Source organism: Rhinolophus hipposideros, assembly GCF_964194185.1.
Source record: "Rhinolophus hipposideros genome assembly, chromosome: 2".
In the NCBI taxonomy this organism is placed as follows: domain Eukaryota; kingdom Metazoa; phylum Chordata; class Mammalia; order Chiroptera; family Rhinolophidae; genus Rhinolophus; species Rhinolophus hipposideros.
The window spans coordinates 50571464-50585958 of NC_138048.1; the positions used below are offsets into that span (position 1 = coordinate 50571464).

Consider the following 14495-nt stretch of genomic DNA (forward strand, 5'->3'; position numbering starts at 1 on the left):
TCTTGCCTTGAAAGGAGCGGCCCTAAGGAAAACCATATACAGTGAGAAGTATTTGGACTTGAGATCGATGATCTGATTTAAAAAAAAAAATTCCCCTGGAACAGCCTCAAGTAATGAAAAGTATGAAGTTTACAAGATGTATTATCCTCCCCTCCCTGTGAGACAGTCAGGTTTTGTCCCACTGATCATCCTGTGGGGAGTAAGGCCGGCCGCAGAGACTGGCTGACCTGAGTCCGGGGTCAGGTTTCCAGAAATGGACTCACCCCTGAGGTGGCCTGGGGGCGATGACTGAGGCAGCCTACCCAGGCAGGAGTGAAAGATGAAGGTCCCTCAAGTGACCTCAAGCTCTTTGCTTTAAAAATAATTCTATAGGCTTCAGAAAAACAAATCCTTGAGACAAAGCCCTAGAGTCCAAAGTCAGAAGATTCCCGTTCAATTAAATAAGTAAACAAAAAGGCTTTCTGTGGGGGTGCCTACCCTGTGTGGGGAGGGTTTGGGGGGGTGGCGTGTCTACCTTGTGCCTATGTTTCCTTAGTCCCCTTCAGCCTTTGAAAAAGAAACACTCAGCAGAGGGGCTGAAGAGGAGGCTCTTTAGCAAAGGGAAGCTCCCTGTGGTGCCGGGTGGGGGTGGCGAAGGTGGGGCGACCGGGGAAGGGGAGCAGACCTCCCTTTCTCTTGTGTTGTCACCCTAATATGCGCTCACACCCAGAGAGGAAGCTTGGTGGCAGGGCTCCACCAAAGGAGGCCTGCCAGGTTAGCGAAACAATAAAAAGGCAAGGAAAAACATCCTGGTTCCGAGGAGGAAGGGGGGTGGAGGGCGGGAGGAGGGGGCAGGAAGAGGGGCCCGCTGCAGGGGAGGGCGAGGGGCGAACTGCACGATGGGGCCCTGGGCTTTAAACAGTCACTCGGCCTTGGCGGCTGACTTTTATAAGTTCTGCGGTTCATGTATTCTACAGACCTGTGTGAAGTGGCCCTGGACTCTAAGGAAATCACAGAAACATCTTTTATCTAGAAAGTTGACAATGTTAGAAAACGTACTTGTGAAATGATGTCACGGGAAAAGGGGCCAGAGGCCTGGACTGGGACAGGGAAGGCAGCAGGGTCACTGTTGTCACCGGGGGATGCTCACAGTGGGCCCACCAGGACCCTCGGGGCTTGTATGAGTGAAATCTATTTAAAGAGATAAATTAAAAGTTTACTAATAGGCTTTTAAAATTAACAGTGGGAAAGCTGACCCTTGACTCAAATATAACCAATTATTTTAAAAGTCAGTTGTATGCCATACCCAGGTTAAGAAAAAGAGAGAAAGCAGAGGGAGAAGAAAGGAAGGGGGCTGAGAAGAGAAATAAAACAAAAGGGAGAAATTTACAGAGAGAGGGAGAAACAAAGCTAGGGAGAATTTTTTTAAAAGACACCTACCAGAGTCAGGTAACCATTAGGCTTATTATTATGGCAGCCCAAATGTGCGTGGCATTTGCTCCCTGCAGGTGCCAACGGACACATGGATTGTCCCAGTTAATCTTTATGACAGCTCGGGAGGTAGGTACCATTATTATCCCTGCTTTTCTGACAAGGAAACTGAGGTGTAGTGAGATTAAGTCAATAGTAGAATGGGACCCAAACCCAGGTGTGTCCTACTACAGTTAAAATAAATATGGGAATTGAGAAAAATGAAGGATAAAAAGGAAAGAGCAAAACAAAGACCAAGAGCTCCAGAGAACAGGCAACATTTTCTGACAAGGAAAGTCAGAAAGCAGGAGGCAGACCCCTCAGGTGGGCTTCCAGGACCTCTCTCCAGACACCCGGACCCACACTGCAGTCTCATGACGCAAACGGGATATTACATGTTGACAGCCTATGTAGCCCACTGTCCTAATGTAATTAAGTGTACTGACAGCATGCAGAAGAGGAAAGGAAGACAGGGGAGGAGGGAGGACAGAGTGAAGGAGGAAAGGAAGAGCTGATGGTGATTACATGTGACTAAGAAAAGGGAAGAAATGGAGGCAAGACAAAGATGGTTGACGTTTTGAATGTGCAGCAGAGAGATTAATGGGACCATTAATAAGCAAAGGGAGGATGGGTTTGGGAAAAGGAAGGGGTGACATATCTGCATGTATAATCATCATCCATTGTGTTGAAAGTGAAGCATATAAACATGTATGTATGTCTGGCAGGCATCTGAAGGCAGAGAACTGGATTTCTGAACAGAAGAAAGACAGTTCTGGGAATCACCCACTCAGGGAAAACAGGTGAAGCTGAGCTCCATTCCTGCAATCCTCCCCACCTAGAATGCTTCATTCACTCCCTTTCCTTTGGCCTTCTGGCAAAATCTGACTCATTTCTCACAACCAGCTCAGGGGCGACCACTTCCAAGAAGTCTTCCCCAGACAGAACTCTCCCTCTTGGCTATTGTTTTATCTTGTTATACAATGATAACTTATTTGATTATATTTCCACGTCCCTATGAGAGACTGTGGTTCATAGGAGGGACTCAATAAATGTCCACTGATCTGAGCTGGAGGTAGGTCAAGGGAAGAACTGGGAAGATCACCCCAGTGGTGGGGGGAGGGAGAGGAGATGGAAAAGAGCTCTTCGTGGCAACCAGAGGCAGCTGAGAGGACAAAGGGAGGGAGGACTGCAAAAGGCCGTTGAGATTTCCTAGAATGTTCTCCCATTCTCCACCTCCTCGGCAACTTTCCACTCATCCTCCTGCATCTACCTTCTTCATGAAGCCCCACCTCACTCGGGGTAATCATGACGTCTCTGTGTTCTGGGAGACATTAATGACAAACACACACACAGCGCACGCATGTTTACAAAGCTTGTCCATGCGGATTAATTCATTCCACCCCTACAACAACACTGGGAAGTGGACAGAACTGAGATCATCATCTCCATTTGACAGACATGGAGACAGGCTCCGAGACAGAAATGTCTTGCCCATGGTCAAAGCCAACGCATACTATGACTCAAATTAGTTGCTATGTCTACAATTAAAAGTGCTTTCGGGGGTGGCCGGTTAGCTTCGTCGGTTAGAACGTGGTGCTAATAACACCAAGGTTGCTGGTTCGAGCCGCACATGGGCCACTGTGAGCTGCACCCTCCTTAAAAATAAATAAATAAATAAAGTGCTTTCACAGTCATAATTATATTTGTTCTTCCTCAAAAGCCTTGTTAAGGTAGCAAGATAGATACTATTATCCCCATTTTTAACACATGGAAAGTAAGACCCAGAGACATAAGGCAGCTAATGTCACGTAGCTAGAAAGCGAAGGGGTTAAGACCAAAAGTCCTCCGACCCTGGCAGAACTTTTGACCCACCACTGGCATCTCCCTTCCCTACCTCTGCCAGTGGCTACAGACAGCAGCACTTCATTACCAGGAGGCGTGACTATACATAATTCCTAACAAACCACAAGAATCTATCTTCCTAGCATGGATGACCCTCTTCAAAGAGGTCCCACTAAGACATACTTATATTCCAACAATGCTGTAATTGCTCAAGCTGTTTTCTAAAATTCTTGGATTTTCAATACAGCCTGTCGAATATTCTCTTGGCTTTCCTGAATCATGACACATTTTCACCCCTTCATAATGGATTTGGATTCTTTTAGAAACAGACGAAAAATCAAAGCCCAATCTAGTGACTGATGCAGGAGATTAAGATGGGAGACCCCATCTTGGATCCAGGAAGTGGTTTAATCACAAAGAAACACCCGTGGGTTGCTTGTGGCCCACGCACTGGCTATAAAGGAGGCTCCCAGCTCCTGCAAATGCTTTTGAGGTGTGTGTCAATAACCTGCAAAGGTTCTCACCGGAGGAGAACACTCACTGCCCACGGAGGTCCCAGAAGGATCGATTTTTAAAGGCTTCTTATTTTGTGGCAACACCTCACATACTGTTTTTATTGAATCCTAATTATTTCATGTGTAATCTGGTCTCTTCAGATGGTTATAGGCAGGGGCTGCAGCACTTAGTTTTTCTCACTACAAATCTTGCACTTTCCTCTCTGCACATGAAGCTAAGGATGGAGAGAGAGTTCTAGGAATACCAAGGGGTGAGGTTGGCAGGGGTCCAGGGTGAGGGAGGACCAGGTAACAGAGGTCCTTAGAAGGGGAACTCGAACTTGTCCCCTGACCAAGTGGAGGGGGTGCTATCGTCAATACAATGGTCCAGATAAACAGGCACTGGTTTCAGTAGCATCACCATTGCCAGTATTTACAGAGCTCTCCTGCCCAGGCACAGAGCAACCTGCTTTACAGGGCACAGGGGGCACTTACATTCCCTGAGCAAGGCCTATGAATAGCCCATTTGACAGGTAAGAAACTGATGGCACAGCGAGGCGGAATAATCTACCAAGGTCCCATAGCTGGCAAGTGGCACTGTTGGAGTTGAACTGAGACAGTCTGACACCCAACCAGGACCTCCCCAGGTCTGTGACGGCAAAGCCCACACCCTGGCAAAAGATGATCCCAGAAAAAGTCTCGCCACATGGCAGCAACAATTGCCCTGGTGGCCCCAGAGGCTACAGGACTGAAACTCATCCCCAAGTAGAGTCTGTTTCCATCTCCTCCTACCTGCCAGCCAGGGAAGGAAAATGGAGTGGTTTCCAATACTGGCCTAATGTACGACAAACACTAGTCACGCCCTTGCACAAGGAACAACATTCCTGATTACAACCGGGCATCTCTCCCCTGGATTCTTGCTACTCCTTCCTTCAATGTGACTGCTTCTGTCCAGACGGCCTAGGGTGGTGGCAGAGCCAGCTGGCAAGCTTGATCTTAGTCTTTGCTCTCTTCTCATCACTCATCTTCCTCCCTGGTCTTCATTTCCCAACTTAGCAAAGACCCTGAGCAGAAATTCTTCAAACTTATCAGATCTAGCTCCTTGTCTCCAGCAGCCCCGCTCCTTCCCAGCACAGAGAACTGGGGGCCATCGTTATTCAGGGTCTCCAGCAAGGTCAAAACCTCTCCTTCAAGCTCCCCAACAACCCCAGGACCCAGAACACAGAGTCACCAGAACACCATCTGACCTGTGAGCTTTCCTCAAATACTTTTACACGACAGGGAAGCCAGAATAGTTCGGTGAAGGACAAGTACCCCAGAACTAGAATGTAAAGCAAAAGGAAGGAGCCCATTTTTAACAGCCTCTGTAGACTTAGCCTATGGTCTTGGCAGCTCCTTAAGAGATCTTATCACAGGAGTCCTTAGATCGTATGTTGGTGCCAGCATTGCTACAGCACCACCTGGGCAGCTGGTGGCCCCATGTTGACAGGGCCTCCCTGGGTTGAAGTCTGTGCCAGGCAATAAGGAACAGAAACGGATATAATCTGGTGCTTCCTCTCTAGTTGCTGGAGGTGTGGTGAGCTCCCAGATGTACACGCAGAGCCTCTGTGAGGCCCTTTTCCTCATCCCCCACACAGACTCCCGCAGCTCCTGGACCCCGAGCTAAGAACCAGCTGTTGAGTCTCCTCACACTTCCTGCCAGCATCAGGGAAGTCGGGAGGTTCACAGGATAAAGATGGGCCCTCTCAGGAATGGAGCTTTCAGCATGGATGAACCAACCCTTCATTTCACAGATAAAAAAAAAATGGAGGGCTAGAAGTGGATGGGATTTGCTCACATTGTAAGTAAGTGGCAGAGCCAAAACCTGACCTTCTGGACCAGCTTTCACTTCTAGCCATTTCGGGTTGCTGGAGCACATTTCCAGCCCAACTACAGCTCTGTCATGAGGATGGTTGTGAAACTGCCTCACTGGTTTCCAGAACCTTCCCAGGAATGTCAATGTCTGAGCTGGGGCCACCACATCACTCGATTGGAAGCGTCTAGATTTGTCAAATAATCTCCTAATTTAAGGCGACCTCGAATCCTGAGCACAAAGTGAAATTTACTGACTCTGGCTGGAAATCAACCACGGTAGATGGGGCAAGAGTGGGCACTCTGAAGGAAAATGAAGAGCCTTCCCTTTGTTCCTTATTTTGGAAATCGGCTTTTCCATTATTTAATGAATAAAGATAAATCTTTTCAGGTCCCTTCTAACCCTGAGTCAAGAATCCTCAAAATGTTCTTATAAACCCAAAACAAAAATCAAATTTTGCCCAGTACTCCACAACTGAAAGGAACAATTTCTGCCAATGAACTGGTTCTAATTTAGAAAGACACAGGCCCCTGTGGCATTCTCTTGCCCCATCCCAAATTTTGCATTGCAGTTCCTTCTAAAACACTGTTTCCTTTCTGCTTGGCCACTTTGCCAAAGCACTTTGCCAGGCTGCCTCCTGCCCGGATGTAGTAACTTCAACGCGTCCAGGTAGAGGGCTTGCTGGACTGCTCTGGAGAAACCCACTATCAGCAGTGGCCACGCTTCCTGATTATCAGACACGCTGCAAAGTCAGTCACCCACTGAAACGGTCTCTCTTCAACTTGCATCAGACCAGAGGATGAGGGAGAGCCCCAGAAGCTTCCGGAAACGGGGCTGAGCAGAGTGAGACTGTGACTGGCCACTCCACCACACACACACACACACCATCAGAACATATCTGGGTAAAAAAGAAAGGTAGGAGAAAAGTGCTCTGTTTTTATCAAAACATCAGGTGACAAACAGAGTGTGGTGAGAGGTACACAATCTTACAACACTGGCAAAAGTGTAATTTGGTACAATTCTAAGGAACCATTTGGTATTACTGTCAGGAATCTTTAAATTTTCCCTATCCAGGAAATAACACTAAGGAAATAATCAGATACAAATAACACTAAGGAAATAATCAGATACAAATACATAACTTTTATGCTGCATAAAAGTTATGGTATAATGGAACAGTATCTAGTCTGGATATTCATATGGATATATGTAACATTTTATATTCCCTGTAAATGAGAAACGATTACTGATGTTTTAATATACTTCTTGTAGTTGGAATATAGGTGATATTTTATTTGTTGTTTTCCCCTTTATCTTCCAAATTGTATGATAAACACATAAAATGTTTACAATCAGAAAAAAATAAATGCTATAATTTTTGAAAAGCAAAGATGACCATGCAGCTTGAAACCACCAAAATGCAAGCCCTTTATCCTGAGCCTAACTCAAAAATATCATCTCATGGCCTCACTGTTGACTGATGGCAAGCCAGGCTTCTCTGGGCTGAGGGTCGGTCCCTGGTCTGGCAGGGGAAACAAATGTCGGGGCGGGAGGGGCCGCCTGCCTGACGAAGGAGAAGCATGCTCGCTGTCTGACAAACTCCTGGGCCAACGCGGGAAGCAGGAACCCAGTCAGCAAAAGGCAAACACTCCACACATGTACATCCAAACTCTACACCCCAGAGATTCCCGCACCACAGCAGCACCCGAGCCGGGGCACCCCACACCACAGCAAGGATACAGGCCTCTGCTCCCATGGCAACCCTTCTGCCCTCTCCCTCACTCAGAGAGAAAGACTGTCTAGTGCACTGCCCTACTGCACTAGGGTGTAAAGCATGAGGAAGGTACTGGCTGCCCTACCCCGGGTCTTGGTGATCCAGGAACGTGAAGTCAACTCAGACAGAGTTTACTGCAAGCATGAATTCCTCTTTCCACCTCTGACTTTTATATCTGCACTCATTTTCCCTTTTAGCGGTCATTTATTCGACAAATACCACAAGTGCTTACCACGGGTCAGGCACCAAACTAGCCCTGGCTTCCCACCCTCACTTCCTCTTGTCTTCTCCCAGTCTACTCTCCACATCACTTCTCTGCTAAAACACCCCCATGGCACCTGGAAGAAAATCTGACCTCTTTACTGTGGTTCTCATCGCCCTAACGTGATCCTGCCACTGTGGCCGTCCTTCTCTCCAATCCTAAAACATTCACGCTTGTTCTGGCCGTAGGGCATTTCGCTGCCTGGAGGGCTGGTCCCACTACAGGCAGGGGGACACCATGTGCCTGGTCTCTAAGATAGGGAGGAGTTTGCATGTAGAAACAGCCGTCTAGTGTGATTAGAAGAGGGGAGTGGAACAAGAAGGGGCCAGAGGGTTGGCAGGGTCAGAGCCTGTGGACCCTGCATTCCAGCAGGGAGTCTGGATTTTATTCTAAGTACAATGCAAAGCCTTTGGAGGGTTTTCAGCCTGATCGTGAGGTGACCTGAATTACATCTTAAGAAGATCACTTGGGCTTTTGCGAGGGCGGATTAGAGGGAGAGCAGGAGTGGATGCAGGGAGAACAGAAAAGAGTAGTGGAGACAAAGAGGGCAGATTCGTGATAGATTCTAGAAACAGAATCAACTGGAGTTGGAAACAAAAAAAAATGTAGAGGGTGAGGAAAGGAGAGGAATGGAGGGCGGCTTCTAGACTTCTCCTTTAAGTGATCAGGTGGATTGTGGTGCCAATCCCTGACGTGGGAAGAGTGGGCAGTTAACTGGTTTGGGCGGTGGTGTGAAGAGTTCTGGCTCACTCTGATTGGCCTCTTTCTTAAACTTGGCCCAAGGAAGTCCACACTGGCTGTCTCCCTGCGCTCTTCAAGGCTCCCCTAAACCTCTCAGAATCAAATCCAATGGCCTTTCCTCAGGCATCACACTCCCCATCTCCCCTTTCCTTTTAACTTGGATCGTGCCCGGATGAGATGACAGTCTTCAATGACTCCAGTTATTGTGGAGCCTAACTAGTCTCCCCAAGTCCTCTCCTCTCCTCAACCCCTGGCTTCCTGGCTATGGACCGCCTCCATTTAAAAAGTCTTGAGCTTTTCAATATTTGGAATTTTGCTGATGCCAATACCCTCCCCACCTCTGTGTGTGTCCACACCTAGTCAACTCCTTCCTTCTCCCCAACGTCTCCCAGGCTCCCCACGCCAGGAGCCCCCCCACCTCTGCATGCTGCATGCAGCCTGTCTCTACCCACACCATTCCCTAGGTCAGTATGCTCTTCTCATGACATTCCCTTATGAATCACTAAGGCATCAATTCAGATTTTATAGTTTTGATGTGTGTGCCCCCAAAGGACTACCCGTTCCCTGGAAGCATCAGACATAGACTTGCCCTACAACCTCCATATCGCCTGACACAGTTCCTCATACACCGAAAGGGCTCTGTAAATATTTGCGGACAAATCAGTCGAACGTAACACAGAATGAACCATCTGCCACACTCCAACAGAAGGCGGGAGATAGACCGGATAGAAACATCTTTGTTTCTGCACGCAAGATGAACGAAGAGGGTGAAAGAGGGCATAGATGTTAAAAAGAAAACAATCGTACAGGATCTGAAGAGGGGCACCATTTAACCTCTCCTCCTAGTGACTAGGTATTCATAACAACTGCCTCATGGCATCAGCCATGTTTCCAGGAGAGCCCGTTAAGAGTGTTACTAATTCATTTTAGTTTGGTTGATAATTAACATAGCTACCTCTGGATTCACACCCTTTAAATAGGGCATCATTTACCATCTCCCTATAAAATACCATTTTATATATGTATAAAGACATGTGGTATTGCCTTGAGCGATTTCCCCCCAAATTGATTTTGCATCTCTGCTCTGTCGGTAGTCCCCATTACCACTGCCATCTCTGCATTCCATCTCTCACTCAATCCTGGTCCCTACTCTCAAAAAAGGGGCGAGAGCAGGGAGTGGAGGAAGAACAGAAGAAGAATGCACTGAAGAGGATCTTAGAGATCTAGAACAACTCTCACCCTACGATACCAATGAGAAAACAGACGCTGCATGATATTGAGGAAAGAGCAAATCAATTTGGTCAAATCAATTTAAATTCTGCCTCCTCCATCTACAGTGTGATCTAACCTCACCGCGCTTCAGTTTCCATGACTGTAAAAGAGAAATACCACCTCTCACAGGATTGTTTTGAGAGTTAACTGGGATGCAAAACGTGAAAGCAATGACCACACTGACATGCTGAAAGGTTTGAAGTCCAAAGACCAACACTAATCTCCTTCCCTATTGCTTCCCTAGAATTCTTTGAAGGCAAGAACATACATTACAGCTGAAACCACCCATTTATACAAAAGGGGCCTGGGGGCAGAGGGGAAGCCACTGAGGAAGGCAATAAGTGACAAACAAAACCTCAACTGCCATCTGTTCTTTGCTTTCCTTCTGAGCATCTCTGAGACAAGTTAACTCCAAGAACACTGTTTTCAGCCAGCTGGGTAGGGCTGCTGGAAGGCAGAGGGGATCTCTGGGAGGGCAGGGGCTCCTTCCCCAGCTCTCCAGGACTAGGAGTGCAGTCACTGCCCAGCTGGGCATCAAACACCTTTCCTTCTCCCTCTACCCACACCATTTAGCTCTTGGAGAAAATACCAGTTCAGCATTTGCACACATGCCGAGGGAAGCAATAAAAGGGTTTTTGCAAGGTTCAAAGGATGTGGCTTTTAAACATACACAAGCACGGACAGTCCCTTTCCCCCCACCCCTCCTTCTATTTGGGGCACCCTCCATCAAAGCAAGCGGGCTTCTCAGGAATCCCCACCACCCCCTTCCCCCTCCCCCAGCCTTGGCTACTGCAGAAACCCTAGAAGAGAGCCCCTCTCCCTTGCCTGCGGGGCAAGCCCTTGCCCAACAAGGGTCTTCACAACCTTTTGTAATGGTTTTCCCAGCAGCTACAGCTAAATGGTAAAGTTGGCCCACAAAGTTACAGCAATTCAGGGGACAGCTATGTAACAGCCCAGAAGAGGCTGGGCCCACAGTGCTTCCTTTACTCTAGGGAGCTGCATTTTTCTAAGATTATTCCTTGGGCTGGCTGCTCGGCCACTCAGCGTCATTTCCCCTTTGGGTGGGAAAGTTCTTTCCTTCTGCAATGATTTTCATTATGACTTAAGCCTTCTTTCCCCCTGTCATCTGCAGATCTCACAATTAAAGCATGGCCTGTAAGTTGCAAAAAATAAGGCATATAAAAATCAGCTTAGAACTGTGGCTTGGAAGCCCTGAATTGTTTAAAAAACACCGAGAAAAAGAAAACCTCCAGGACTTGGCATCCTATCTCCACGGGCTGAATCACCAGCAACAAGTTCAGCTGAACATCCAGCATGTGACAGGTGGGTGTGAAAGCCTAACAAAGGCTACAATGGCTATGGGGTGCGGGGGCTGCTGTGCTGAGACTTGCGGTCTAATGCAGGCGAACAACCCACAGACAGAATGTACGCAAGGGTTTCTCAACAATGAGAACCTCGAACTCTGCCAAGAGGAGGAAAAGGGCTAGAAAAGGCCCCAGGGTAGAAAAGGACGTCTCTGCTCCCTGTGGCTGACACCCATGTATTTGGAAGCCCAAGCCATGAGCTCTAGGCACTGACCACTAGCACCCTGGCAGACTACAGGCAGTTTCCCCAACAATCAAATGAAGCACATTATTTGTAAGACCTTGGGCTCATTCCCAGCAGGAGGGAGCAGCGCCCCAACACAAAAAACGTTGGTCCACAGCCTAGATGGCCATCTGTCAGGGGTGATGAAAGGGCAGACATCCACATGGGACGTGGAGTGGACCAGAGGGCCTCGGGAAGCCTTTTTAGCATGGAGACTTTGCTGCCGTAGGAGAGAACTGATTGTACCTTGTGATACATGGTAGCCAATCAAAGAGGATCCAAAGAAAATCCTCGGAGGTTATTAGGAAACTCAGACTCACTGAAATCATGTAATGTTGGCTTTCTTGTTCATTGTTTCTTTTTCCCTCGAGTGACACTGTTTGAGCCACCACTGGAAAACAAGCACAGGTCATGCCTGAATCCTCAGCCATGTTTGTAGCTTCTAGCAGTTTTCAACAGGTAATGCATTTCCTCTGTTCCAATCTCACGGTTCTAACATCCCGCCTGAGATCTACCCTTAGATCAGCTGAACAGCAGACACTCCTTGGGGACACCAGGAAGAGACCCTCTTAAACAAGAGAAGTTTTGGACTATTCTGCCTCTTGCCTACCTGCTCTCTGGGATTCTCACGTGCATTCCTCCCGATCTCAAACACCTGAAGCCTCCATCCCTCTCATCTCCCCAAATAAATCAAGTTGGGAAGGTTGTAAAGCCAAGACTAGCAGCATTACCTGCGGCACCTGTGAGGAAAGGTGGGTCACTTAAGGCAGAGGGGAGAGGGGTCCCTGAGTACCAAAGGAGATCAGCCTCAGTTTTTATTTGCGGATTCCCCCTTAAGTCAGTTTCCTCCAACGTCCCTCACCCTGTAACACATGGGTCTCTGTGACCTGTGGGGATTCCCAGCCATGACAGGAAGGAGACTCAAGTGCCAGCCTCATCCTGCCAGGGACCCGGCATGGGAGCAGCCCTCCCACCCATCCCCTAACAAGTTGGGGTTCCACAGCTAAGAAAGGCTGATTACCAGCTAGACAAACCTGCCTTCAGTTCCCGGGAGTTTCCTCTGAAATGGCCTCAATCCCCTGCATTCCACTCTCCATTTAGAAAACTCACAAAATATTAGTGTCCTGCCATTACTTTTCTAGCACGAGAAAGGCAGGAAATGTTCTCTCTTGTGTTCTTGAATCCTTCCCGTGGAACTTAAAACGATATATGTGGTAAGTCATCTAAAATCAGAGTCACCGTGGGTGTCTCCAGTAGGTCTTTTGAAGTTTCTTTTTCCTCTCCCTCCCCTTACTGTTCTTCAATTTCTCAGTCTTGTGCCAGTGATTTAGAAATTCACAAGGACAATGCAGTTTGCAGTGATGGGAGTACTACTGAATTTGGAATTGAGTTTTTACAGGGGTATCTGATTATTTCTAAAAAATGTTTTCTTATTTAATTAGAGAAAGCATCCCTAGCTTAAACAAAGCATGCTAATTCCTATACCAGAAAGTCTGTGTGACCTGAGACACTTAAATGAAGTGTCAACTAGGAAGATGAAATCTTCTCAACCTTCACCTAAACTCCAAATCAGAACGGAGTGTTGCAAGCAACCTTGCTTCTCCAGATAACCCCAAGAGAGCACCTGCCTCCTGTCACTCACAGGAAGGCACTGGCTACCACCACCACAATACTTGACTTCGGTCAAAGTATTTTTCACTATTTTTACTTTCATTTTGTCACATTATCGCTGGGAGGCTGGGAGGAACGGGGATCAGTACTTCCATTTCACAGATGGAGAAACTGAGATCTAAAGAGGTGATCTTCCCAAGGTCACAATAGTATTATGGTTGGAATTCCACTCAGTTCTCAGCATTTCTCCTAGACCTAAAGAAGGAACTGGATAAAAAGGTCCAGAGGAGGATGGGCAGGTCCTTCTCCGAGTTCACACACTGCCTATGTATGTAAGGAAAGGGGAGGAAAAGGCTCAGCGGCAGTCCTGCGTCAGTGTCTGCCTTGGAAGGGTTCTACCTTGCAACCCCCAAGCCCCATCCCATCCCCCCCAGTCCCTCAGCTTTTAGGGTGAAACTGTAGAGTGTGCTGTTTCCAAATACATTCTTTGTCCTTTACAATATCCTAAGGGCTAGAACCTTTAAAGAACCAGTTATTTATATTTGAAAGTCAGGCTCTGCACCTGGAGAGGCCATTTCTGTACATATAGGAAAAGAATGGGATTGGGGAATGCACGCGCCGAAGGTCATCACTCCGTAATGGTAGAGAAACTTTGAAAGGTGTGGGGGTTCTCCTCCACGTTTTAAGGGAGGTGTGTATATGGGGGGCTCCGGGGTCCACCAGGGAGATAAGTTTTCTTCCAAGGGGTGGGGGGGGGAACAGGATGGTCACACCCCCCAGTCCAGACACCAGCGAAATCTCCTAAGAAATGCGCTCCCCCCTCCCGCTGCTCTCCCTCCCAGCCGCGCTCAGGGTCCCACGCACGCCCGGCTACGCGGAGCCCCCACCGGGCGGAGCAGCACGGAGGGGCCTAGGGCGGGGAGTGCGGCCCGGGGCGCGCCCACGCCCGCAGCCCGCGGCTCTCTCGGCGTCCGGTCCCCGGCTCTCACTCACCCGCGCTCCCGCCTCTCGGGGCCCGGCCCGGGGGTCCCCGCTGCGTCGCGGCGTGTGGCACGAGGGCCGTCCGGTTGGGGCCGGGGGGCGCGGGCCCGCGGGGCTCCCGGGGCGCCCTGGGCGGCGGCGGCCGCAGACCGTGCTCCGGGCCGGGCTCGGGCTCGGGCTCGGGCGGCAGCTCCGCGCCAGCGAGGGGCGCCCCGCTCGGCGTGCCGCGCGCGGCGAAGGGCGCTTGGCCCCGCGTCCCGGGGGCGGGCGGCGGCAGCAGCAGGAGCAGCAGCAGCGGCAGCAGCGGCGGCGGCCACCGCGAGGCGCGCGGCGAGGCCATGGTGGCGGCGCCCGCCCGCGCTCACATGCCCGGCGCGCGGGGTCGGCGCGGGGCGGCCGCGGGTGCGAGGGAAGCGGGCAGCGGACGGCGTGGAGGCCCCGGGAAGTCCGCGAAGTGAGGCTGCGAGCGCGGTCCCCGCCTCAAAAGTTGTGGGGCGCCGCGGGCGGGCGGCCGGGGGCCTGGCGGGCGCGGCGGAGGCGGCCCCGGCGCCGCTACATGCTAATTAGCCCGGGCGGGTCGCGGGGCGGGAGGCTCCGCCGCGGGTTGACATCACCCGCCGAGCGCGGCCG

At 49.6% G+C, this 14495-nt stretch overlaps 1 protein-coding gene across 4 annotated transcripts in view; it reads right to left on the bottom strand.

Moving 5' to 3' along the window:
- Positions 1 to 14495, bottom strand: part of HEG1 (heart development protein with EGF like domains 1) — a 94615-nt gene that overhangs the window by 69335 nt on the left and 10785 nt on the right. For 3 of the 4 annotated variants that reach the window (XM_081068744.1, XM_081068746.1, XM_081068747.1), the window contains exon 1: positions 13878 to 14351. The exons of the other annotated variant lie outside the window; for it this stretch is intronic. In XM_081068744.1, the coding sequence (XP_080924870.1) occupies positions 13878 to 14205 (328 nt within the window). In that variant the 5' untranslated portion in view covers positions 14206 to 14351. Of the gene's footprint in view, positions 1 to 13877; positions 14352 to 14495 lie in introns of those variants that run through there. 4 annotated transcript variants of the gene reach the window in all.